This window comes from Nannobrachium achirus (assembly GCF_963921795.1).
Source record: "Nannobrachium achirus genome assembly, chromosome: 12".
NCBI classification, from domain to species: Eukaryota; Metazoa; Chordata; class Actinopteri; order Myctophiformes; family Myctophidae; genus Nannobrachium; species Nannobrachium achirus.
This window is the reverse complement of record NC_137832.1, coordinates 42,767,797-42,792,933: the sequence shown is the minus strand read 5'-3', so window position 1 is coordinate 42,792,933 and position 25,137 is coordinate 42,767,797. Positions and strand designations below refer to the sequence as shown.

The window sequence follows — 25,137 nt, the reverse complement described above, 5'->3', positions numbered from 1 at the left end:
GTCCCCATCCGGAATTAATGGGGGTAAATTTACTATAATCTTATTTTTGTCTTAGGAATGCGACAAAACCCCAAAAGTATTATTGAACTCAAGTCTCCATGGTGTGAGTAATCAATAGAGAAAAAGTCATTTTGGGGGTGAACGACTCCTTTAATGCTAGAAAGTTAATATATGGGCATGCCCATGTATGGGCAATTGGGCTTATCAGTTTGATTGGTGGTTCTGGACAACTGGATCTCCGTATATGCCTATATATGATTTTGTGCATTTATTGTAAGATGTAACTGAAATTGTCACATTTTAGGGAATTAGTATATTTGTCTCATTGTCTGTTCTTCTGGAATTATTTTTAAATAAGACTCTTTATTGAATTCCCCCATCTTTAGATCCACCTCTGCCCCAGGACTTGGTGTGTGAAACCCAAGACTTGAACTCAGCAGTGTGCCAGTGGAACAGGGGACGAGAAACCTACCTGTACGGCAAATCTAAAATGACCTACTATAAACTGAACGGAAGGTAATACAAGATTTCTTTTTATTATATCTATTTATATATTTTATATATCAATGTATGAATAGATAGCTCAAGACACGTTACATTGCAATATGTTGTGTGCTAGTAAGTCGGCTTAATTCAAATATTTTAAAATCTGTTATTTTATTCAGAACAATTATTTTTATAATCGATTACATTTATTCATTTTTATTAACCTCTTAAACGCTCTAGTCTATACTCTGTAAAACGGTCCTCAGTTGGCTCTGTACTTGGGTTTGCTCTTGATTCGTTCTACACTACAAGCTATATTTTTGTCCATGCCTTACCTCTTATCCCTAAACTTCTTTGCCTTTTTTGACTATTTTGAAAAACATTTTAAAATACTTCAATAGCCGATCTACATTGACACATTGTGAGCTTGTAGATCGGCTATTTGAACTATTCAGAAATGTTTTTCAAAATAGTAAAAAAAAATCAAGAATGTTTAGGGATAAGGTTTGAGGCGTGGATGAAAATAGAGCCCTAAGGGCCCTGTTTTCCCTAAACTCGTCCGAGACAGTCGTCTCACTCGTCCGAGACAGTTTGCCCTCCTGGCCCCCAAGTTGAGGAATAAACTCCCTGTCGCACTTAGAACAACGGACTCACTCGCTAGCTTTCGCCGTGGACTGAAGACTCACCTTTTCAGACTCCACCTAAACCCTTAGCACTACAGAAAAATCAATGAATACATGAAGCTAGTTAGCATTTGTTTTGTTTTTTATGTTTTTTAGAACTTTGATTATATGGTGTTTTTCTAGATAGATATCCTTTTGCATTTGTTATATTGTTGATGATGTACTGACATATTATCTTGTTTATTATTGTGATGTTATCTGCTGATTGTAAATCGCTTTGGATTAAAAGCGTCTGCTAAATGCCTAAACTGTAAACTGTAACTGTAAACTGTAAACGTCTTGGCCTTTTTTACTATTTTGAAAAACATTTTTAAATACCGGTAGTTCAAATAGCCAATCTACAAGCTCACATATTGCACAATAGATACAAACTGCCTTGCTTGCCCACCTGCTCCTCACTGAAAAGTAATGGCATTAAAGTGGTTGAGAAATTAGAGGCGATCAAAGGGACACGGGACAGATGAGACACAAAGGGCAAAGGTCATCAATTCAGGACTACTAATGGGGCTTTCCAAAAATAAATAAGAAATAAATGTTATTGATGATGTTTTCCCCTGCCATTCCTTTCAAAAGCTACTGTAAGGAATGGCTGCCCCGAGTTGAGAGGGTTTTATGGAATAATAAAAAATGCTTACCACAAGTACACACTTTTTGGCACTATAAACACACTCTTTGAGTATCCTGTAAATATTGATGCCTGCTGGCTGGCAGACCGCCAGTTCTCTTACGGGAATTGTGCTGGCATTTGCCAGAACAGAGTGTGTCTGTTGAGTGGGCAGTTTTAAGATGGATGAAATGATTAAATTGTTGGGAAATGGTGTCATGCAATAGTTTTTATTTTAAGTTTATGGTGTATTTAATTATGTTTTTGTTATCCTCACAGGAGTTGTACTGTACCTCCTGGCAACCAGAAGGAGTTGTTAGAATGCAGCCTGGACCAGTGGGATGGTAACTGGACATTGCTGGCAGAGAACCCACTGGGCCAGTATCATCTGACAGACTCTGCTGAGCTCAGCCACAGAGGTAAGAAGCTCTCAACTTCCTCTTCATAGAGCTCCATCTGTGGCATGGACTTGACTTGTTTGAGTCTGACACCACACAAGGTTAGACGTCGCATCTCATAGCTTAGATCTTAGAGCAGTGATGGCTGAGTGGTTAGTGTCCATACCTAGGACTCCGGAGACCCCAGAGGTCGCAGATACGATTCCCCGCTCCAGCTATCACTGCTCCCCCCCCTCGCGCTCCTTGTGGGCTGCACTGGGTTCAGCTGGGTTAAGCTGAAAAAAAGCAGCTGGGTTGGGCTGCGATACCCGAATTTCCCTCGCGGGAGGAGTAGGTAACTATCATATCATTTTTATCATATTTGGGGGCCTGGCTAAGGTGGAGAGTCTATATATGGTCATGGCTCACATCACTGTGACATTAGTGTTAGCGACACGATACAGAATCCCTTCTATGCCCATATACTGTATGGAGATCCCTGATGTCATCCTTATCTGTGCGGCTGGTTCAGACAGGGATCTCCATGTATGGGCATAAAGGGATGTACTATATACTGGTACAGTACATGGATCTCCATATATGGGTAACTGGTCCGATAGTACATCACTGGCCAGATGGCCAAGAATTTGCACGACCTCGCCCTTGTCGCATGTCGCCCTGAGGAGTCTTACTAATAAGTATAGTATCAGTATAGTAGCTAAGTCTGGCTGATGATCCGGTCATCAAATTATTGGCTTAGGAATGCTACAAAAACGAAGGAATCTCTATGAATTCAAGGATTAAATTGGCAGGATGCCTGTATATATCAGTTATGGTGGTACTTGGAGACACTGATATTTTCTGAGGTGGTGAATGTTTTGAAAGCTATGATGTTCTCTCCCTCTGTCCCCCAGTGCGTCCTGTGGCACCAGCTAGCCTGAAGCCTGTCATCCATGCCTGGAACGCCACAGTGCAGTGGCAGTGGAAGTACAAGAGCTATGATTCTCTGGCTCTTCTCTGCGAGGTAGATCTCACCTCAAGCTGGCGTTCTACAACGGTAAGTTGTGGCTTAGTGGCTTGGTTTGTGTTTGCATGGTACATTTTGTAGAGCAAAATTTCTGTCATAATAACTGGTATGTTAACCCCTCAAAAAATACCTGTTGTCTCTTGCACCAGGAGAAAAAATTGTAACAGCAAAGATCCTCCAGCCAAGCTATTTCTTAGAATGCAAAATATTTTCGGTGTACATCACCAGTGTGCAACCAAGTATAAATCAGGGTTGATTTTTGTGTCCAGCGTACCTTCCCTGGTGTTGGTCTGCGGTCAGTCGATCTGCTGGACCTGCACCCAAATGAGGATTACACTGTCAAGGTTCGCTGTGGAGCCCAGCAGAACTTCTGGAAGTGGGGAGACTGGAGCGACCCAGTTGTCTTCAGAACCAAAATTGACAGTAAGGAACTTGTATTTACTTACATGTTAAGTCTGTAAAGGTGCTTTTTCCATTATTTGTGGTTTTTATATGCAACACATGCAAAAACAATTGTGAGTTACACTGGCAAATGAATTCCCTCCCTGTCCCTTTTATGCCCATATATGGAGATTTTATGCTCATATATAGAGATTGCGACCTGGTTGCTTCTCGCTTTTAGGGAGTCTTACTAGTAATATGGGGATGGATTTGGATACCCTTCAGAAGAGCTTAGTTGAAAGAACAAAGGTGATGAGCACATCCTTTCCTGGTGCTGTGCTCAGTCCGACATAGGATTAAAAAAATCACACCCGTGTGAACTGAGCGGTGGTTCCCCCCCCCCCCTTCCCCCCTGTGTGTGTGTGTGTGTGTGTGTGTGTGTGTGTGTGCGTGTGTGTGTGTGTGTGTGCCTGGTCTGGCCTGGCCTGAACAACAGCGCCCCTCCCTTAACATGTGTGGTCAGAAAAGGTTACTGCAGGCTACAGACAGACAGACAGACAGACACGCAGACAGACAGACAGACAGACCCACACACACGGCCACGTATAGGAGCGTTGTGACCACCGCTCAAAAAGAATAGAAGTCCGCACAACAGCTGATGCTCCACAGTGTATTAGGTTTAAAACACTGACATAAAGTATGGTGACGCCATCAGCTGGCCTTTCATCACCTGATTAAGGCTGAAACGTCATCATACTTTATGTCAGTGTTTTAAACCTATATATATATCCTGTTTTCTTTCTTTAACCACTTAAACCATCTATACTTAATAAACGTGACCCGAGTTGGCTCTGTACTTGTTGGTTGGCGATATCTCCACATACAGCTTTACATATACAGTAGCTCACACTGATCCTGAACAATAAATTATCTGAACTCACCATGTGCTTCTCAGTGATTTCTGCTTTACTGATGCTTATTTCCAACAGAAGTGTTAATGTCAGACAGTAAGCCGCTGGTAACGACTCTTTGTCCTATCAGTTCCCCAGACTCTTGATGTGTGGGTGTGGATGGCCAGCGACAACACTGGACGGGTCATCTGGAAAGTGAGTATTACTGCTTTCTAATCCTTTTGGGATAATTAGGATTAGTGTGTCTATAGTGTGTCCACAATAGAAGCTAGGCTCTGATGCAGTAACAGACTGGTCAGTCTACTAATAATCTCTCTCCTGCTTTCTCCCGCCTCATTCCTCTCCTTCACACAACCTAAATTCTGCCCGCGCTTGCTTCTCACATTTCTAATAGCCCCTGACACCAAGTGAAAGCCACGGCCAGATCACAGGCTATGAGTTGACACTGTGGAGCCCAGAAGAGAACGTGCAGCATACAGAAACGCTGCCTCAGACAGCCTATGCCGTTCCCATCAACCTAACGCATCTCTCTGGCACCGGCAAGGTCATAGCCACCATCACAGCCAGGAACGGAGCAGGGATGTCGCCACCTGCAAGTGTGGTTATACCTCTACGTACGACAGGTATATGTGGGAAGACCTGGAGGAAACACAAAGACATAACAACCATTTAGTAAAAGCACCTAAGTCTCTCAGTTTTGAACTTGACTGACATTGAAACTGAAATGCAATAAACCAGTCTTGAAAAATAACAAGCAAACACCAACCCATGCAGATTACAATGTGGTGGCAAAATTCATATAACAATCATTGTGGTATTGATTCATTAAATGTATTAGTAGATGCAATTTAAACCCTCTGCAAGGTTGATCCATTCAATGAGATTGAATGGAAGGAAAACAAGTACATAATACACATATTTGTTAATCCATAAATCTCTGCCACCACAATACCCTGCCATACCTTGCAGCGATGAGGGTAATAAATGCAATATGAAATGTGTCTTCAATATAAGTCTGTCTCTCTTCCAGACATGGAGGCTTCTGCTGCGCCCGTGGCTGTCTACACAGAGGAAGGTTTCCACCTGTCCTGGCCGAGCGATGCCAACGCCAGCTGTGGTTACGTGGTTGAGTGGCATGATGCTTTGTGCCCTGTACGTGACTGCCCTGTGGAGTGGACCAAGGTTCCCTCTGAAAGCACCAATGTCTCCATACAGTCAGGTACACCAGGCTATAGATGTCCTGTTATCCTAACCTCTTCACAGTTCCGTTAGAGAAGAGCCTTGGTGGCAAAATTGAAAATACACCTTTTGTATATGTGTGCCATGCTTTACCACAATGTGCACACTGTTTTGTCCCTAGTGCAGGGGTCTTCAACAAGGGGTCCTCAGAGTTACTACAGGGGAGCCGCCAAATATTTGTGATAAGATAATTCTTTTAAATTAACAACTTGAACCCTCGCATCCCTATTCTGAGGAGAACGTTAGCCAAAAATAGCAGATCTACAAGCTCTCAGCGCCTCATAGCGCGAGGCGCTGAGAGCTTGTAGATCGGCTATTTTCTTAAAATAGGTTTGGTGTAGAGGTAAGAAAGAGCAGACCAAGTACAGAGTGAAAGGTCAAGTTAACTAAAAACACAAATCCAACATAGACTGATGACAGTGCTGTCAAACAAGTCTATAAATCTATATGAAATCGATGTGCATCACACATTTATACAATAGATCATCTCTCTCTCAGCAAAGGGGTCCTTGCCTGAAAACATTGAAGATTCCTGCCCTAGTGGATGTCATGATTTAACTTTATTATCACTTATGATTAAACTTTATTATTACTGTACATGCCTGACTGAAAGTCAAGAACAAGAACCCCCCTTGTTTCTTTTTTCTTGATACATTCATTAGTTGAAATATAATCCATAATTACATTTAGATTTGAAGCAACTATTTAGTTGTTGTTTTGTAGTGTACTTTTAGAATGTTTTGGTCCTCAACATAACATACATACTTTACACACCTTTCTCTCTGAACACAGGGTTGTATATGATTAGACTTATGATTATATCTGTCTGTGCCATCAGGTGACTTCCAGCCAGGAGTGCTGTACAACTTTTCCCTCTACATGTGTTCATCTGATCGCACAGAGCTGCTGCAGCGCTGGCAGGGATACATGCAGGAGCTGGGTAAGATGGAGATTAAATCAGCTCGGCCTGCAGAATGCTCTCCACGTTGTCTTTTAAGGAGGAAGATTGATGTCAGTAATAATGAGGAAGATTGATGTCAGTAATAATAATCATTCATTTAAATTGCTGTGGAAAGGAACTTCAATTTACTGTAAATGGTCCCCCCCTCTTATGTCTCCCACAGTTCCCTCCAGTGCAGTCCCCCACCTATTAACCAATCAGCAGGACCCTAACATTGAGCTGACCTGGGGCGGTATTCCATTGGTCAACAGAAGGGGATTCTTGCTGGGTTACCACATTTACCTCAACAACGGCTCCCAGCTCACACTGCTAGGTAAATGTTATGGGTGATTTATACTTAGTTGTGCATCGGTGTTGTGCACCGACAATTATAGCCGATCTACAAGCACACAACGCTGACAGCTATTTTCAGTGTGTGACACTGCACGCAACCAAGTATAACTCAGGCTTTATGAAACCGAATTCCATGTCTGTATTCACCTGGGCTATAGTTTTACAAATTAACATGATTTATTTAACTATTTTCTTCTTCATTGTTGTATTTCTTTCCCCCTTCTTCAAAACATATGTGTGCAGAATCACTGGCTTACAAATAAAGTCACTTGATCCTAAAACATGTACATTACAAGAACATTATACACAGACGTAACCTACTTACTGTATTACTCACTCCCGCACTCTCTCCCTCTCTCCAGCCAACCTGTCAGACCCTAACAGCAGGAGTTACACAGTAAAGGGTCTCCCTGGGGGTTCCTACAAGTTCACTGTCAAGGCCTACACCTCAGCAGGCGAGGACACCGGAGCCACAGCCTCCATCTCTCTGGAGCCATACAGTACGTACCTTCTAAATCAGTGGTTCCCAACAATGGGTCACTTTTGGGTCACCGATAACATTTTATGGTAAAGTAATTTTCCTACAATTTGTTTAAAATTATTATTTCAAAAGATTTTTAAATGTTCTAAAAAACGTTGTTGTTGACTATAATGACATGCCCAAATTAGTGATTTGGCCATATTTAAAATATTTATTTTGCCAGAAATCGAAACAAATCAAATAATTTCCTTAACTTTCGTGAAAACATCTGGATCAACCCCTAAAAGGTACAAAAGGTCTGATTTCCTCAATTTAAACTTAACAATGGTCTAATACTAAAGCATGAATTGTATGCCAAAAAGGACATATGGATATGTGGCCAAAAGAAGATAATCCAGATGCAAATTCTTTACCCTATAAAAATATTTGAACTGCTTTCAACCTGGTGTCGCTATTTAGGGTGTTATTATAGGTGAACATTTTCATTTATTTATTGTATTATTATTCATATTATTTGACATTTCCAAACCTATTTAAAAATAGCAAACATGGCAGTCCTACAAGGTCACTACGCATCATAGCGCAACGCTCGTGATGACAGGTGTGCCTTATCATTGTGACTTCCTTGCGCACAAAAAGTTTCAAAATCACAGCTCTAATGAGATGCTTGACAAAATGTGTGTGTACTTTGGGCCAGTGGCCACAGGGTCCAGGAAGTGTGGCTCAAACTTAATCCAGTTCTGTATGACTCATCACATAAACATGGCTCACTGTGCTCCAGTGTGGAGGACAGAATGCAGCCAGTCTGCAGGCCAGGGACACAACTGTTCTCTAGCACAGTGCAATGACATCACTGTTACTTCCTGTCTGTCCACACAGCGGACTGGGTCATCCTGGAAATCCTGGCCTCCATGGGAACCATGGCCTGTTGCCTAGTTGTGGTCACTTTCATTTGCTACAAGAAGAGGAAATGGTGAGACTGTGTGTGTGTGTGTGTGTGTGTGTGTGTGTGTGTGTGTGTGTGTGTGTGTGTGTGTGTGTGTGTGTGTGTGTGTGTGTGTGTGTGTGTGTGTGTGTGTGTGTGTGTGTGTGTGTGTGTGTGTGTGTGTGTGTGTGTGTGTGTGTGTGTGTGTGCGTGCGTGCGTGTGGACATCCCACTGGGTCATGACAATGCTTACATAAACCAATCTTAGTGAAAGCTTTTGGAGAGAGCATCCGGGGGAGAGAGTGTTTGTGTGTGCATGTGTGAGAGAGACAGTGAGCCGATCACACAGTGAGGCTGCTGATCAAAGCCTCCTAAAAGAGCAATGTTGAAGAAAAAAAAACATATTTGACATGCACGGAGATGTCCAACTACAAAGTGAGTTATACAAGCAGCGTAATTATTTCCAGGAGGCTGTGGTGTGTAGGGAGAGATAGAGAGAGAAACACGCTGACGGAGCAGAGTTAAATTAACACTCTGCTAGATTAAAGTTAATTTATCCAGCCTGCTGATGGATATTTATTGTTTACGTTCATTCCATTCACATATTTTACCACCCCCAAATGCCTGGCCTGGCATTGCATGCTTATAGACACCACCGTGATTATTAAGTACTGTAGCTGTAACATTAATCTCTTGTGGAAACAGTCAGATGACAGTATTTAACTAATGGCGAGGCCGTTGTGTGAATGACTCTTCCTTGCCTACGCCGGCAATTTATGTAACATTTTCACACAGAAATATACTGTGTATAAACCAAGCTTATGTCAATTTGCACATGATTGGACTTTGGATGCTTCCCTGCAATCCTCTGTTGTGAGCTTTATACTGTAGTGATTATGTGAATGATTTTTAAACTATGATAGAAATGATTGGAAAAACCACTAGGAATAATATAAGATCAACAATGGCCACTACTTCTTTATTTGTGGTAACTTCACGTGTTCCTTCGTCGCCAGGGTGAAGAAGGCTTTCTATCCAGACATACCTGAACCCAAGCTGGCTGGCGACTGGCCCAGAACACAGGTACATCCTCTGCTTGTCTATATAAATAGCTTATTTTAGGGATGCATGATATTGACTTTGGTGTTTTGGTGGGTTTTTTTCCCCTCCGATCTCCCCAATGTGTTCAGCCAACCCAAGTCTTTTATAACAATGCAATTCCCTTCTTTATTTTTTTAAAGATTTGTTTTTGGGCTTTTTGCCTTTATTGGATAGGACAGTAGACTGACAGGAAATGGGGGAGAGACAGGGAGTGACATGCGGCAAAGGTAGCCCGGATCGGGAATCGAACCGGCGACGCCGACAGGCATTGATGCCGAAATGGCAATGCCTACATGGTATGCGCCTGGTCCACTAGGCCACCAGGCAATGCAATTCCTTTTAGGCATTCCGTTCATTAAATGGTAAGAACTATCCTGTTTCTAGGGACCACTAAGGATGGGACGATAAGCGATATTATCGTTTATAGTGATAAAAAACACTCAACATAATCGTATCATGGAGATTTAATGTATTGTGATATCGTCCTCCGTCATGCACTGGGATCAATTCACCTTTAATTTGCCGAGCTGCTTATCCGGTAACACTTAAACCCTATAATTGGTAAAAGGTACTTATAATAATTGATATAGTCTTTTTTCCCACTCTCTATCAAATGTCTTTGCCAAAAATAGCCGATATACAAGCTCACAATGCGTTGCGACACGTTGTGAGCTTGTAGATCTATTTTTTGGCAAATGTTCCGCCCCAGGATAATGGATTTTGATTATCGCGATAATATCGTAAATCGCGATTTCTTTTGTCACAATAATCGTGATATGAAATGTTTATATCGTCCCATCCCTAGGGACCACTGGATGTGAAGCCCTCTCCACACAGCATGGTTCACATTGTAGAAGAGCCTGAGTGGGATTCCAGCAAAGAGGCGCTGGTCATCATCCCCGAGGAAGACGAGGACATGGGGACAGGAGACGAGCCGGCCGACACAGATGAGCCCACGTCGCTGCGCTACTACAACCAGGTGATAGATGACCGGCCCATACGACCACGCTTCCCAGACTCCTCCGATTCTTCCACTTCCTCGTTGGACTCGGGGCGGACAGACGTGACCTACACAGGCATCCAGACCTCTGCCTCTTCCCTGGCATTCATCAACCAGCCACAGGGCTCATCCGAACCTCAGCCCGATCCCCCTCTCGTCTCCGGGGGAGGGGGAGGCGCCGGTGGCTACCGGCCCCAGATGCAGCCTGCAGCACCGGCCCAACTCCCAGCACCGATGGATCCCCACTCGCTACCGGAGCCCCAGCCTGCCGGAGGAGCCTCGGGATACCAGCCCCAGTGCTCCTGGCGTATGGACTCCCCAGGGGAGGCTGGAGAAAGTGGAGGCCTGGCTCCCTGTCTGGGCTCCCCCACCTCCATCACCTCCACACAGTTCCTCCTCCCTGATTGCGAGTCGGAGGAGGACGCGGAGGACAAAGCTCAAGGGTTGACGTCGGCGACAACCTGGTTCCACAATTTGTTGTCATCTGGAAAACCATGACGATGCTACCACTTGCAGGGGTGCGTTCATTGGAGAGAAACGTTTATAAATGTTGCAGACTGATCAATTATCAATTATCATCAAAGATGTCCAGCTGGAATGGGCACAAAAGAGAGACATATAATTTTATAGGATAGCTGCAGTAGTTATTATTTGGCATAACTAACAATAATATAGATTTAAGATTACTTCAATTTTTCCAGTTCCCTGACAGATTAGCAGGTAAACGACACACTCAAACAGCATTGCAAACAAACAGCATCACATACAAAACGCATTCCCTTTGGTGACTCAGTATGTCTTTGAGGGGACAAAAGACATAGTTTAATCATGCCAGATCTATTCTACAACATTCTCTTATGTTCTTCTGCCATATTGAATGCACCCCTTGGCAAACTAATGTCTGTCCAGTCCCTCACTGCCTTTCCTTTGTGACACGACAGATTCAACTTGGGGCATTTGGTGATATTATCCTGTGTTTTGTCCAGTATAGTACATCTATTGTGTTCTGAGTTCTGACTTGTTTTTATTTTCAAAAGCAAATGTTTTGTTTTTGTTTTCATAATGTGAAAGTATTCATCTAGTAGACACTAAACCTGAGAACACTGAACACTTCAAAGCTAGTTATATAACACAGTAACAAGTGGACACTTTGGAAGAACACAACAATGAACACTAATCCTACAGAGGAGCACTAACTCTGCAGTTACTTACCACTAATCATCATGTCTTCTAATTCTTCTTGTTAGTCTGAGAGATGGCTGTGTTGTCGGCAGCTGATGAGCTACCAAAAGAATACAGGGCACTTTGCATTGAAAGTCATAAAAAGCTTGATTGACTGGGTGGATAAAGATGGCACCTTCATGGTTTAATATCATTTGGTCCGTCCTGGAATCTACACCTGAAGTAGTTAAACTATCCCTCTCTGTCCGAATACCGAGATCGGATATTGAGACTGGGGAGCTTGGTACGAAGGTATCAGGTAAGAAGTGTTAATGTCAAGCCCAAGTGGCTGCCATCTATATGCACTTAATCCGTTGAGCGATCAGTGACACATTTATGAATGAGAAATGGACACTATTTTACACAGATATCAGATTGGTGCTTTCTATTGTCAAAGTCTGGAATAGTCTGGGTGATGGTCCCAGCAAATATACACTGATATAAGCTAGAACAAGAACAGAAAATGACTATCATGTTACTTATTTTAATGTTTGTTTGTTGTTGTTGTTTTTTTTATGTGTGCTCACAACTATCCAACTTGTTTTTGGTAAAAAAGAGAAAAGAAAAAAACTATTATATTATACATACTCTATGTATAGTATATATAATATTTTAAATGGTGCATTGTCCCAAGTGGTGTGCCAGGACCATTTCCAGTGAGTTGATTTTCAATTCTTCAATTCAGCTTTGCACCAAATGAGTTATAATGTTTATATTGCCTTAATCAATTGCCCTTTGAACCTTAATACCTTTTATATGCTGCCTGCTTGCCAATACACCTTTAAAAATGTTACAAAATGAATGGCCTCAAGGCTCATTCAGCATTCAGAACAAATTAGAATTGATTTACATGTGAGAAATTGAGATTCCACTGGCACTGAGCAGAACACAATGTACAAATCGATTCGGAATTGAATGAACTTTAGGTGAATGTTAAAATTCCCAAATTGTGGTTATGCTATGATGGCATTATTATGACACTACATGCACATACTAAATTGATGTTACTGTGAAGAACTGTGTGCTACAGTATATGCACAAAGGATCCTGGACAGTTTTTCAATTGTGCAGAGCAAGGGCATTTAATATGAATTTGCTTGAGGGTATGTTTTGGGAGAGTTAAGCCTATGTATGGATTGTGTATACAAATATTGTTAATATTTTTTTAACACCTCTCCTCGTGTCTCCCCCCACCCCTAAACCATGTAAGCAGTAAGCTCAGAATGGTAGCATGGTACCATATCAATTCTAGATGATTTTGTTGGCTTTTAGCATAAGGCGTGCTCGACATCTCTGTGGCAATTCCCGGCAAACAGAAAACCCATGTGCTTTCTATAGACAAATCCACGGAGCGCTGCCCTGTAGTTGTGGTGCCAAGCTGTGCCGCTTGACACCACAGGTATGATTGCCACTCTGTGGATTCAGCTATAAGTGTGTGACTTTGGTTACAAGTGCATAGATTGAATTCCAACAGATTTGTTTAATCATGGCCTAGGGCTGTCTCAGGGAATGAGGCAGTCATGGGCCTATTGTATGTTTCTTTTCTTTTTTTCTTTCTTTTTTTTTTTGAGCCTCCAGCAACCAAGCTTTAAGTAAAACTACTGTAATGTGAATGATAATTTAGAATACTTGGCTTTAGTGATGAACTAATAAGTGGGCCTTTTTGAATACTAGAAATTAATCTTGTCCCTCTCTCCCTGATAGTGAAAACATTGTGAAAACATTGACCATTACCTGACAGTGGTGGACATGATTGCTACAGTCAGGTTAAAAGTGATTTGATCCATCAAACGAAGGATCACCCAAAGATGAGACAAGTAACAAGGGGCGCAATATAATTTTAAGTATTCAAACACGGCTAGATTATTATTATTTTTTGCTTTGAAGCCTGCTTTCCCAGACAAGCGGAGCTTTGGAGAATAACCTATGAATACTATGTGTTAACACATCATTTTATGTTGATTTGAATCAACAATGCTGCACCTTTTTTGTTTTTTACTCTTAAACCTAAGTTATACTTCATCAGTTCACTCACCTTTATTTACGGCAAGTAACACACACTATCGTGTGACAGTATAAATTAGACTTAAGGGATGTTTTTATATAACTGATTGTGTGTAAACCTTTGTTTCTTCCCATAGATTCCTTCTTACAGTACCCTAAGTTATTCTTTATTAAATTGTGACTTATATTCTCTATATTGTGACTAACCAGCTTTTCAGAGGGAAATTATGCTATAGTGTTGAGATATAGATTTATGTAGTGTAGTCGTCTTTGCATTTCTTCATGTACAAGCTTGTGGTGTCCGCGCTTAAGCAGGAGGAGGAATTAAGGAAACTTGGCAAAGTGTGTATCAGTCATGTAAAACAAGTGAGAAGTATGTAATATCAATAGATATATTGTTATTATATTGTCCTTTCTATCTGTTGTTACACAGCTGTAATAGCTTTGTAGATCCATCATATTGCAGCTGTAATATAAGCATTGTAACCATAAATATTCTTGCTCGGTTCCGTATGATACCCTTTCAGCCATGTTCCTTGATTTGTAAAAGAAGGCTATTGTGTCTGTGTTTCCTTATCTGGAATGCACTCTTTATGCAAAGAATATTGCATGTTGTATAAACTATTGCTATTTAATAGCGGTTTCTTCTGCTTTAATGCTAACCCCCCAGGCTATTGCTTTCCTAACTAATGTTATGCATGATAACCACGACTGAGCAACTATTGTGCATCTCAACATGCGTTGCAAATTCATTGCAAATGCTTTAAAATGAAGATATTTTGGAGAATGTTTTACAAGAATGGACACTGCATTACCTCGGGAGAACAGTGCTTTTTTGAGTGAAAGAAAGCCTTCAACACTAATTGTAAACACTGCTAACCACGCAAGCTGCAATGCCACTTGTTTTAAGGCAATAAAGATCAAATCTAAATGTCTCTTGTCACTGTATATCATTTGATTTACAAGAGTAGACCAGTCTAACCCAGGTGTGACAGACAGAAAGTGACGAATAAGAATATTGAAATAATTAAAATATCACCTTTGTTATTGAAATGTAGATGGATATTATTACCACACACACACACACACACACACACACACACACACACTGCTAAATCACACAACAAAATAGGCTATACATTTTATTCAAGTTATTCAAGTTTTCCATTTTGCCGACAAGCTTTGTGTGCTTCGTTACTTAATTGGATAATGTTCGACCAGTAACCCTTTCTAGAGACGTAATTCAGAACTGATTGGGGACCAGCCTGTTTAGTCTGTTGACCTGTCACCATGGCTACGAAGCACCGAAGGGATGTCCGCCCTGCTTGTTTTCCAGGCCATTAGCGAGTGAAATAGAAATAGTTGTGTTAGCTAACGACGTGTAGGCTACTCTTTTTCGCAGTGCACTGTTTGAAAGAGAATTTACAGAAAAAGAAGAAAATGTCGGATATATTGTGTAGGTGGCTGAACACGGAGCTGGGGCTGTCACGGTCGGTCGGTAAGTGTGAATAGCCTATGGACAACTAACAGCCAAGCTACTTCATCTTTATTAGGCTACTGCAATTGCAATGTAAGGAATTTGCAACGTAAAGAAAATAGGCTACTATTTCCAGATTTTGCCATGCTTTTTTTTTTTTTTTTTGCTTTATTTTAAGAACTTTAAATGAACCAAATATTCTCAGAATCAGAAACCCAACCCTAATTGTAATTAATCACACGGTGGTGTTATTTATTAGCAACTTGGAATGGCTACACTAATTTAAACATGGCAACACAACACACAGTATGATGTGTGGAACACATCGTGTGCACTACACTGATTGACAACATGCTCATATGAATTGCCTTTTCAGAACCAAGTGCCTTTGCAAAGGATTTCGCCAACGGCTACCTTATTGGGGAGGTGCTGCATAAATACCAGCTACAGGATGATTTCAGTATGTTCATGAACAGCAAGTAAGTTTCTCTTTCGCTCTCTGTAGCCTACAGTAGGCCTAAATCCTCTGATGAAGGAACACTTCACTGAATTACAATTTACTAAGATTTGGCTATAACTGTCAGTTAATCTGACACTGAGGATTATACAACTATGGTTTGTGATTCCATGTTCCCAAAACATTCATATATATTCCAATATGTGCATATTGAGCTGTAAACGTACACCTGTGTCTGTTCTCGTAGCACCTCCAACTCAAAACTGAACAACTTCACCCGCATTGAGCCCACCTTACAGTTGTTGGGCGTCCCCTTCGACCTCCCCACCGCCCAGGCCCTGATGCAGGAGCAGCAGGGGGCCGCCACGCGTCTCCTCTACCAACTGTACGTGTTGTTACAAAAGAAGAAGAAAGCAGGGCTCACAGGGTCCATGATGGAAACTATGCAGCCAGCCGCCACTGCCAGCCTCCACAAGAAGGAGAACGAGATTTACTCCGATGTGAGAGGAGAGAGAGAGAGCGTGTGTGTGTGTGCGGCGTACCTGTGTGTGTGTGTGTGTGTGTGTGTGTGTGTGTGTGTGTGTGTGTGTGTGTGTGTGTGTGCGCGTGTGCGTGCGTGCGTGTGCAAGTGTGAAGGTGGTGGTGGTGGTGCCATGGTGGTGCTTGTTACCTGATCGAAAGTGGTGCTGGTGACACAAGATGGGTAGACTTATTCTACAGATTTTCAAAGATAATACAGATTTAGGCATTTAGCAGACACTCTTATCCAGAGCGACTTACAAGTCTAAGTAACAGAAATATGAGAACACATGAACAAGGTATTCTCTGCATGGTCGTCATATCTAGGTTAAGCGCTCAGATTACGGTGGAAAATTGTCTACAGTTCCAACTGCAATGGGGAGTTTGTTCCACAGTTTGTTCCATGAAATATGTCAGTCTGTCTCGATCCCACTGTCTGGCAGCGCCTGCATGCGGTGGTGAAACGTGATGCCGAGCTGAAGCTGCAGAAGATCTCTCAGCGCTACGAGGAGCGCTCCCAGCTGTGGATCAGCAGGTCTGTGACGGCCCAGCTGGCCCAGCAGCAGAAACAACTCAAAGTGGTGGAGGAGAGGAGGAAGACAGACATTGAGAAGGTACTGTGGAGACCAGAGGGTCTGTTAAATGTGGGTTCATGCGACTGTCCAAAATGTTCTTTCTTTGTTTTTGCCTCTGGGGGCACCTGCTCCTTTTTTGTGGCTCCTCCCCTCTTTTAGTCCGTGTCCTCCCGGGTGCTTCTATCTATGTTTATCCCTACTTATTATAACTCTATGGTTTATACCCACTAACAACAACATGACATGGCCTAGCGGTCCAGGCTCAAATATAAGCTCCTCCTAACGCCGAGGCAAGGGTTCGAGTCCCGTTCCCGATGGCCATTGCTTTCTGTCTCTCCGTATCTCTCTCTCCCTCTTTCCTGACTATCTTCACTTGAACGATCAATAAATAGAAGTAAAGGAAAAACAGCAACAAACTATATGCACTTTATTGCAGCTGCGTGAATCTCGTCGGAGGCAGAATGAGATCGTTGCTCGTATCCAGGCCTCCATCGTCCAGATGCCCAAGCCGCCTCCCAACAAGTCCCTGCACAGCCTAGAGAAGAGACGGCAGCAGCAACAGCAATTACGCAGGAAACAACAAGCCCAGGTCAGAGCCAAATATCAGATGAGGCAACGAAAAATATAATTGGTCGTCACTAATGCTCATTATAAGATGGCACCATTTAAGTCTACTCACTCAGCATTTAAATTACACCATCGACAGGGATTCCAAGCTAAGCTCTTAGCTGGAAGGTTTTCACACACACACACACACACACACACACACACACACACACACACACACACACACACACACACACACACACACACACACACACACACACACACACACACACACAACACACACACACACACACACACACACACACACACACACACACACACACAGTTACGTGGCCATTCTCATGCATTTTACTCCTCAGTGGGTTGGTATACACTAGAGTATCTTTGGATACAGTATCTTAAAATTAATTGAGCAGATTTTAGCTGTTATCATTTTTGGATCTGTAGTGCTCTGTGCCCCCATCCCAGGTATGGACTAGTATTTCTTATTATCAGTCAGTGGAGATGTTTTGACATTTATCTCTCTTGCCGTCCATGCAGAAGGTCCGGTCTGAAATAGCAGAATTTGAGAAGAACAGGAAGAAACATGTTACTTCTTCTTTTGCATCCTATACCTCAAGGTGAGAGAAAAGTAAACTAATTAATTCAACAAAGCAATAATGCAAGTTCACCGATGTGTGTATTGTGAAACAAATGAATCTCCTCAAAACATCTTCTCTCCTTTGCTTCAGCTCTAAAAGTGTGACCTCCGACAACACAACATGTGGTTCTAATATTACGGTAACGTAACGAATCTAGGCACGTTTATGAATAGAGCTTTGTTTTCCGCTGCAGTGGTGGATCCCTCCCCGGAGATCTTCCCCTGGGCAGCAGGAAGCAGGGCAGTAAGGCCGGGGGTGCTGAGGTGGTGCTGCAGTCCAACAGTGAGTACATCCACAGGATCCGACAGAGGCTGGAGGAGGACGCCATGGCACGGCAGCAGAGAGAGAAGCGACGGCGCAAATTCCTGCAGGAGCAGCTGAGGGCTCACGAAGCCCAGGAGGTGAAACATGTCACACCTAACACCTTACAGTCCCATCACATGTGCTATTTTGGCTAACAACTAGCCTATATTTTGACAGTGTTTTTGTCTTTTTTTCTTCTTTTTCGTCTCTGGCCAAGACATAACTAAATATATATTATGAAAATCTATGCTTTTTAGGGGGAGGAGCGCACATGGTTGACCCCTCGCCGGCTCGATTCTGGTCTGAGACCGGTTATAAATATGGTTCCTTATCTCTAACCTCAGCTTGCTGTCACTTTGCACTCAAAACAATTAAGCAAAAACCTGCCCAAAATAGACTTGGGGCAATTCTAAAAACACCTTCTAAATCCTAGCATTTTTCTGAAAAATCTAAAATGACACAGAAGCTTAACCGGATTGAAGGGGTTGAATAATCTAAATGTGTATTTTAAAACATTTATGTATGTGTATGAAAGGGCATGTATGAAGGTAACAAATGTCCTTTTCACAGATTTGAGCTCTGCTGTCTCTGATAGCCGTACATTGTCTATTTCACCGAGAGGGTGAAATATAACGTTTGCACATAACAGGGTCTTGTCTCTGTGCCAAGATGAACTTACTGTAATGACAAATAATCGTATTAGAAAAAGGCATTTGAATGTACAGTACAGGTGTGCCACTATCTTCTGCATATGACCTCACACGGTAAAATGTTTGACGTCTCACAAAATAATGGGAAAGTCCTGTTCTGGCGAAGCCCGAACTGGCGAAGTGGGGATTTGTCTCCTACCGTAGCGATCTGGCGAATCGATTGTCCACGACACTGCAAGCGGCGCGAAGGCCAGCGGACCTTGGTCCTGCTCTTCGCCCCCGAGCGCCGCAGGCGCGAGTGGCCGCGAAGAGCGGGCCAGGGCCGCGCGGCCGGCGGAGCGCCGCGCGAGTTACGAAGCCGTGGTGAATGCAATCGTTATATTTATGCCCAGGCCGTAAGGCCTGGGCAAGCGCACGATAAACGCCCTGTCCAGAAGACGTTCGCCAGATCGCTACGGTATCGGACATTTCCCCACTTCGCCAGTTCGGGCTTCGCCTAAAAGGTACGTGCCCAAAATAATGTCCTCCCTGTAGGAGGCGCTGCGCGAGGAGCAGCTGGTGGAGCGCCTGACACGCCAGTCCCAGCAGGAGCGGCGCCTGGCCGTGCAGCTCCTCCAGATGCGCATGCAGAAGGAGGCCATCCGGCAGAACCGCGTGGTCCGAGAGCGACAGTACCAGCAGCAGAGGGAGAGGGACTTCCAGGAAGCTCTGGAGAGGGAGGCGGTGAGATTGGAACAACCCAGGAATCAATCGCTTTAAACTGGCTCTAGTCACCCCGGCAGTAGTCTGTAACTGTGTATCTGTGGTAGAACATGTCACATGGGGAGAGAGGCAGACTGGAAGAAGAAATTACAGTTCACAGTTGATTCAATAGTGATGTTCTGTAGTTTGTGTACATTAAGTGATAGAACGTTTGGTGTCATAGAGAGAAAGTGAGTTGGTGGAAATGATGAGGTACACTATAAAAGTGAACTTTTCCCTTCCAGTACTCACGCCCTCAGACTTATGAGTCAGTGATAATTGATAGAAGGAGACAGTAGGAGATATGTGACTGAGGAATGGGCAGAGAGGATGACTAGTATGCAGTGGTAGTACCAGTTATATACTGTATAGTGTGTGCTAGTCATGTTGTAGCACTGCCACAGTCTCAGTATCATAACTATTGGGTGAGTAATTGTGGGCTCGCCTATAAGGCGAGCACACTTTAGATATTGTCATTATTGTGGGCTCGCCTATAAGGCGAGCACACTTTAGATATTGTCATTATTTATCTATCAGTCAGTCAGACAGTAGACGGGAACTTCGGTTCCTTTCTACTCCTACATACTTAGTGAGAAAATGAAAATAAAAACATCAATGTGTTCAGTTTACAGTGGCGAAGTGCGCTATTATTTTTTATAGCAATCGGCCAAATGGTGGCGCTGTAGGAAGCCTTCGAAAGTGCGAACTTTGAACAGGTATAGCTCATGCTGTGTTTGAGTTACAGTCATGAAACCTGTATACACGTATGCGTCTCCTCATGCCGAACAACTTTTACCCTCTAACTTTTGACCTCTGACCTTTAGGTCTCCCACAATTCGGAATTATATGAAAAACAGTAAAAATCTATCTCCTCCTGGGATTTTCGCGTCAAGTGCACGAAACTTTTTTCACATGAACTTTGGACCAATACGGTCAGATTGATCAACCAGATTTTTTTTAAAGTGAAATATAATTTTTTAATAATTCAACCAATATTGCGGTTTTATGCAAATTATTCTTCGGCCTCTAAATCATACATGCAAAGTTACACGTTCATGGCATTTGGCAAAGATGTGGAGGGTTAGTCAAAGTATCACTGAAACCAATTTTATTCCAATCGGCCAAAGGGGGGCGCTATACGAAGCGTCTGAAAATTCAAACTTCAAACGGGCACAAGTCATGACTCGTTTCGTTTGAAGACATGCAACTTGTTACACGCGTGCTTTGACTCAAGCGGAAGACATCTGTGTCGTTGTTAAGTAAGCTCCGCCCTTCGATTTTCCGCCACTTTGAGCAGTTTGTAAAATGCGTAAACCCGCTTTTATTCTGGAATTTTCGCGTCACGTGCACAAAACTTTTTTTACGTGAACTTTGGACCGATATCTAAAGATCTGTCAGATCGGATTTCTTTAACATTGAAACATGTTTTTTTAAATAATTCAAACAATATTGCATTTTTATGCAAATTATTCTTCTGCCTCTAAAACATACAAGCAAAGTCACATTTTCATGACAAAATAGTGTAGAGGGTTAGTTCAAATATCACTGAAACCAATCTTACCCCAAATGGCCAAAGGGGGGCGCTATATAATTTTGAGCAGTTTGTAAAACGCTTAAACCCGTTTTTATTCTAGGATTTTTTTTGCAATTTGCATGAAACATTCTACACGCAATATAAGGACCTTTATCTAACATGCCTATGAAGTGCACACAAAAAAATTATAAAATAATAATAATAAATATAGCTGCAAGCAGCGATAAAGTGTCCAAAGCCAAAAACACCTCAAATCATGAACACAGCCTGGGATGTGCGTGAAATCTTGCAAGCACATTCCCAATAGGTCAAGGAACAGATACCAACCTTCTCACATTGGCCTGTTATAGCGCCACCAGCGGGTCAACTTTTGCACAACACATTTTTGGAACAAAATGGACCAATCTTTGACGTCAGTAACGTCAAAGAGAGCACTGCCTGCGATCTTGACATTGTGTGCTTTTATAGCCATTGTTTTCCGGCTTGAAGCGAGCCCACAATTGTTTCGAAGGAACAATATTTTTCTAGTTTATTTATTTATTTATCTAGTAAGTAGACGGGATCTTCGGTTCCTTTCTACTCCTACATACTTAGTGAGAAAATGAAAATAAAAACATCAATGTGTTCAGCTTACAGTGGCGAAGTGTGCTATTACTTTTTACAGCAATCGGCCAAATGGTGGCGCTGTAGGAAGCCTTCGAAAGTGCGAACTTTGAACAGGTATAGCTCATGCTGTGTTATACATACAGCCATGAAACATGTATACACGTATGCGTCTCCTCATGCCGAACAACTTTTACCCTCTAACTTTTGACCTCTGACCTTTAGGTCTCCCACAATTCGGAATTATATGAAAAACAGTAAAAATCTATCTCCTCCTGGGATTTTCGCGTCAAGTGCACGAAACTTTTTTCACATGAACTTTGGACCAATACGGTCAGATTGATCAACCAGATTTTTTTTAAAGTGAAATATAATTTTTTAATAATTTAATCAATATTGCGGTTTTATGCAAATTATTCTTTGGCCTCTAAATCATACATGCAAAGTTACACGTTCATGGCATTTGGCAAAGATGTGGAGGGTTAGTCAAAGTATCACTGAAACCAATTTTATTCCAATCGGCCAAAGGGGGGCGCTATACGAAGCGTTTGAAAATTCAAACTTTAAACGGGCATAAGTCATGCCTCGTTTCGTTTGAAGACATGCAACTTGCCTACACGCGTGCTTTGACTCGAGCGGAAGACATCTGTGTCTTTGTTAAGTAAGCTCCGCCCTTCGATTTTCCGCCACTTTGAGCAGTTTGTAAAACGCGTAAACCCGCTTTTATTCTGGAATTTTCGCGTCACGTGCACAAAACATTTTTTTACATGAACTTTGGACCGATATCTAAAGATCTGTCAGATCGGATTTCTTTAAAATTGAAACATGCTTTTTTAAATAAATTCAATGAATATTGCAGTTTTATGCAAATTATTCTTCTGCCTCTAAAACATACAAGCAAAGTCACATTTTCATGACAAAATAGTGTAGAGGGTTAGTTCAAATATCACTGAAACCAATCTTACCCCAAATGGCCAAAGGGGGGCGCTATATAATTTTGAGCAGTTTGAAAAACGCTTAAACCCGTTTTTATTCTAGGATTTTTTTTGCAATTTGCATGAAACATTCTACACGCAATCTAAGGACCTTTATCTAACATGCCTATGAAGTGCACACAAAAAAATTATAAAATAATAATAATAAATATAGCTGCAAGCAGCGATAAAGTGTCCAAAGCCAAAAACACCTCAAATCATGAACACAGCCTGGGATGTGCGTGAAATCTTGCAAGCACATTCCCAATAGGTCAAGGAACAGATACCAACCTTCTCACATTGGCCTGTTATAGCGCCACCAGCGGGTCAACTTTTGCACAACACATTTTTGGAACAAAATGGACAAACTTTGATGTCAGTAACGTCAAAGAGAGCACTGCCTGCGATCTTGACATTTTGTGCTTTTATAGCCATTGTTTTCTGGCTTGAAGCGAGCCCACAATTGTTTCGAAGGAACAATATTTTTCTAGTTGTGGTCTCGCCTATAAGGCGAGCACACTTTAGATATTGTCATTGTGGGCTCGCCTAAAGGCGAGCACACTTTAGATATTGTCATTATTTATTTATTTATTTATTTATATACTATATCAAGTTTTCCTCAATACTTTGGCACCTTTCTACTCCTACATACTTAGTGAGAAAATGAAAATAAAAACATCAATGTGTTCAGCTTACAGTGGCGACGTGTGCTATTACTTTATACAGCAATCGGCCAAATGGTGGCGCTGTAGGAAGCCTTCGAAAGTGCGATCTTTGAACAGGTATAGCTCATGCTCTGTTATACGTACAGCCATGAAACCTGTATACACTTATGCGTCTCCTCATGCCGAACAACTTTTACCCTCTAACTTTTGACCTCTGACCTTTAGGTCTCCCACAATTCGGAATTATATGAAAAACAGTAAAAATCTATCTCCTCCTGGGTTTTTTTCGATACGCGCACGAAACTTTTTTCACATGAACTTTGGACCAATACGGTCAGATTTATCTCGGCGGATTTCTTTTAAAGTGAAATATCATTTTTTAATAATTCAATAAATATTGCGGTTTTATGCAAATTATTCTTCTGCCTCTAAATCATGCATGCAAAGTTACACGTTCATGGCATTTGGCAAAGATGTGGAGGGTTAGTCAAAGTATCACTGAAACCAATTTTATTCCAATCGGCCAAAGGGGGGCGCTATACGAAGCGTTTGAAAATTCAAACTTCAAACGGGCATAAGTCATGACTCGTTTCGTTTGAAGACATGCAACTTGTTACACGCGTGCTTTGACTCGAGCGGAAGACATCTGTGTCGTTGTTAAGTAAGCTCCGCCCTTCGATTTTCCGCCACTTTGAGCAGTTTGTAAAACGCGTAAACCCGCTTTTATTCTGGAATTTTCGCGTCACGTGCACAAAACTTTTTTTACGTGAACTTTGGACCGATATCTAAAGATCTGTCAGATCGGATTTCTTTAACATTGAAACATGCTATTTTAAATAATTCAAACAATATTGCATTTTTATGCAAATTATTCTTCTGCCTCTAAAACATACAAGCAAAGTCACATTTTCATGACAAAATAGTGTAGAGGGTTAGTTCAAATATCACTGAAACCAATCTTACCCCAAATGGCCAAAGGGGGGCGCTATATAATTTTGAGCAGTTTGTAAAACGCTTAAACCCGTTTTTATTCTAGGATTTTTTTTGCAATTTGCATGAAACATTCTACACGCAATCTAAGGACCTTTATCTAACATGCCTATGAAGTGCACACAAAAAAATTATAAAATAATAATAATAAATATAGCTGCAAGCAGCGATAAAGTGTCCAAAGCCAAAAACACCTCAAATCATGAACACAGCCTGGGATGTGCGTGAAATCTTGCAAGCACATTCCCAATAGGTCAAGGAACAGATACCAACCTTCTCACATTGGCCTGTTATAGCGCCACCAGCGGGTCAACTTTTGCACAACACATTTTTGGAACAAAATGGACCAATCTTTGACGTCAGTAACGTCAAAGAGAGCACTGCCTGCGATCTTGACATTTTGTGCTTTTATAGCCATTGTTTTCCGGCTTGAAGCGAGCCCACAATTGTTTCGAAGGAACAATATTTTTCTAGTTTATCTATCAGTCAGTCAGTCAGTCAGACAGTAGACGGGAACTTCGGTTCCTTTCTACTCCTACATACTTAGTGAGAAAATGAAAATAAAAACATCAATGTGTTCAGTTTACAGTGGCGAAGTGCGCTATTATTTTTTATAGCAATCAGCCAAATGGTGGCGCTGTAGGAAGCCTTCGAAAGTGCGAACTTTGAACAGGTATAGCTCATGCTGTGTTTTAGTTACAGCCATG

At 42.0% G+C, this 25,137-nt stretch overlaps 2 protein-coding genes across 2 annotated transcripts in view; both read left to right on the top strand.

Moving 5' to 3' along the window:
- lifra (LIF receptor subunit alpha a) overlaps positions 1-14,669 on the top strand; it is a 30,888-nt gene extending 16,219 nt beyond the window's left edge. The window contains exons 6-18 of the mRNA XM_080738894.1: positions 387-516; positions 2,053-2,192; positions 3,065-3,207; positions 3,447-3,600; positions 4,600-4,664; positions 4,864-5,092; positions 5,500-5,688; positions 6,547-6,648; positions 6,833-6,982; positions 7,365-7,502; positions 8,363-8,456; positions 9,425-9,491; positions 10,315-14,669. Coding sequence (XP_080595020.1) covers positions 387-516; positions 2,053-2,192; positions 3,065-3,207; positions 3,447-3,600; positions 4,600-4,664; positions 4,864-5,092; positions 5,500-5,688; positions 6,547-6,648; positions 6,833-6,982; positions 7,365-7,502; positions 8,363-8,456; positions 9,425-9,491; positions 10,315-11,007 — 2,294 coding nt within the window. The 3' untranslated portion in view covers positions 11,008-14,669. The remainder of the gene's footprint in view (positions 1-386; positions 517-2,052; positions 2,193-3,064; positions 3,208-3,446; positions 3,601-4,599; positions 4,665-4,863; positions 5,093-5,499; positions 5,689-6,546; positions 6,649-6,832; positions 6,983-7,364; positions 7,503-8,362; positions 8,457-9,424; positions 9,492-10,314) is intronic.
- Positions 14,670-15,174: 505 nt separating this feature from the next.
- LOC308295596 (uncharacterized protein) overlaps positions 15,175-25,137 on the top strand; it is a gene marked incomplete at both ends in the record, with an annotated part of 88,175 nt that continues 78,212 nt past the window's right edge. Inside the window, 8 exons of the mRNA XM_080738647.1 lie at positions 15,175-15,232; positions 15,588-15,690; positions 15,916-16,168; positions 16,631-16,801; positions 17,199-17,351; positions 17,870-17,949; positions 18,164-18,371; positions 19,458-19,646. Coding sequence (XP_080594773.1) covers positions 15,175-15,232; positions 15,588-15,690; positions 15,916-16,168; positions 16,631-16,801; positions 17,199-17,351; positions 17,870-17,949; positions 18,164-18,371; positions 19,458-19,646 — 1,215 coding nt within the window. The remainder of the gene's footprint in view (positions 15,233-15,587; positions 15,691-15,915; positions 16,169-16,630; positions 16,802-17,198; positions 17,352-17,869; positions 17,950-18,163; positions 18,372-19,457; positions 19,647-25,137) is intronic.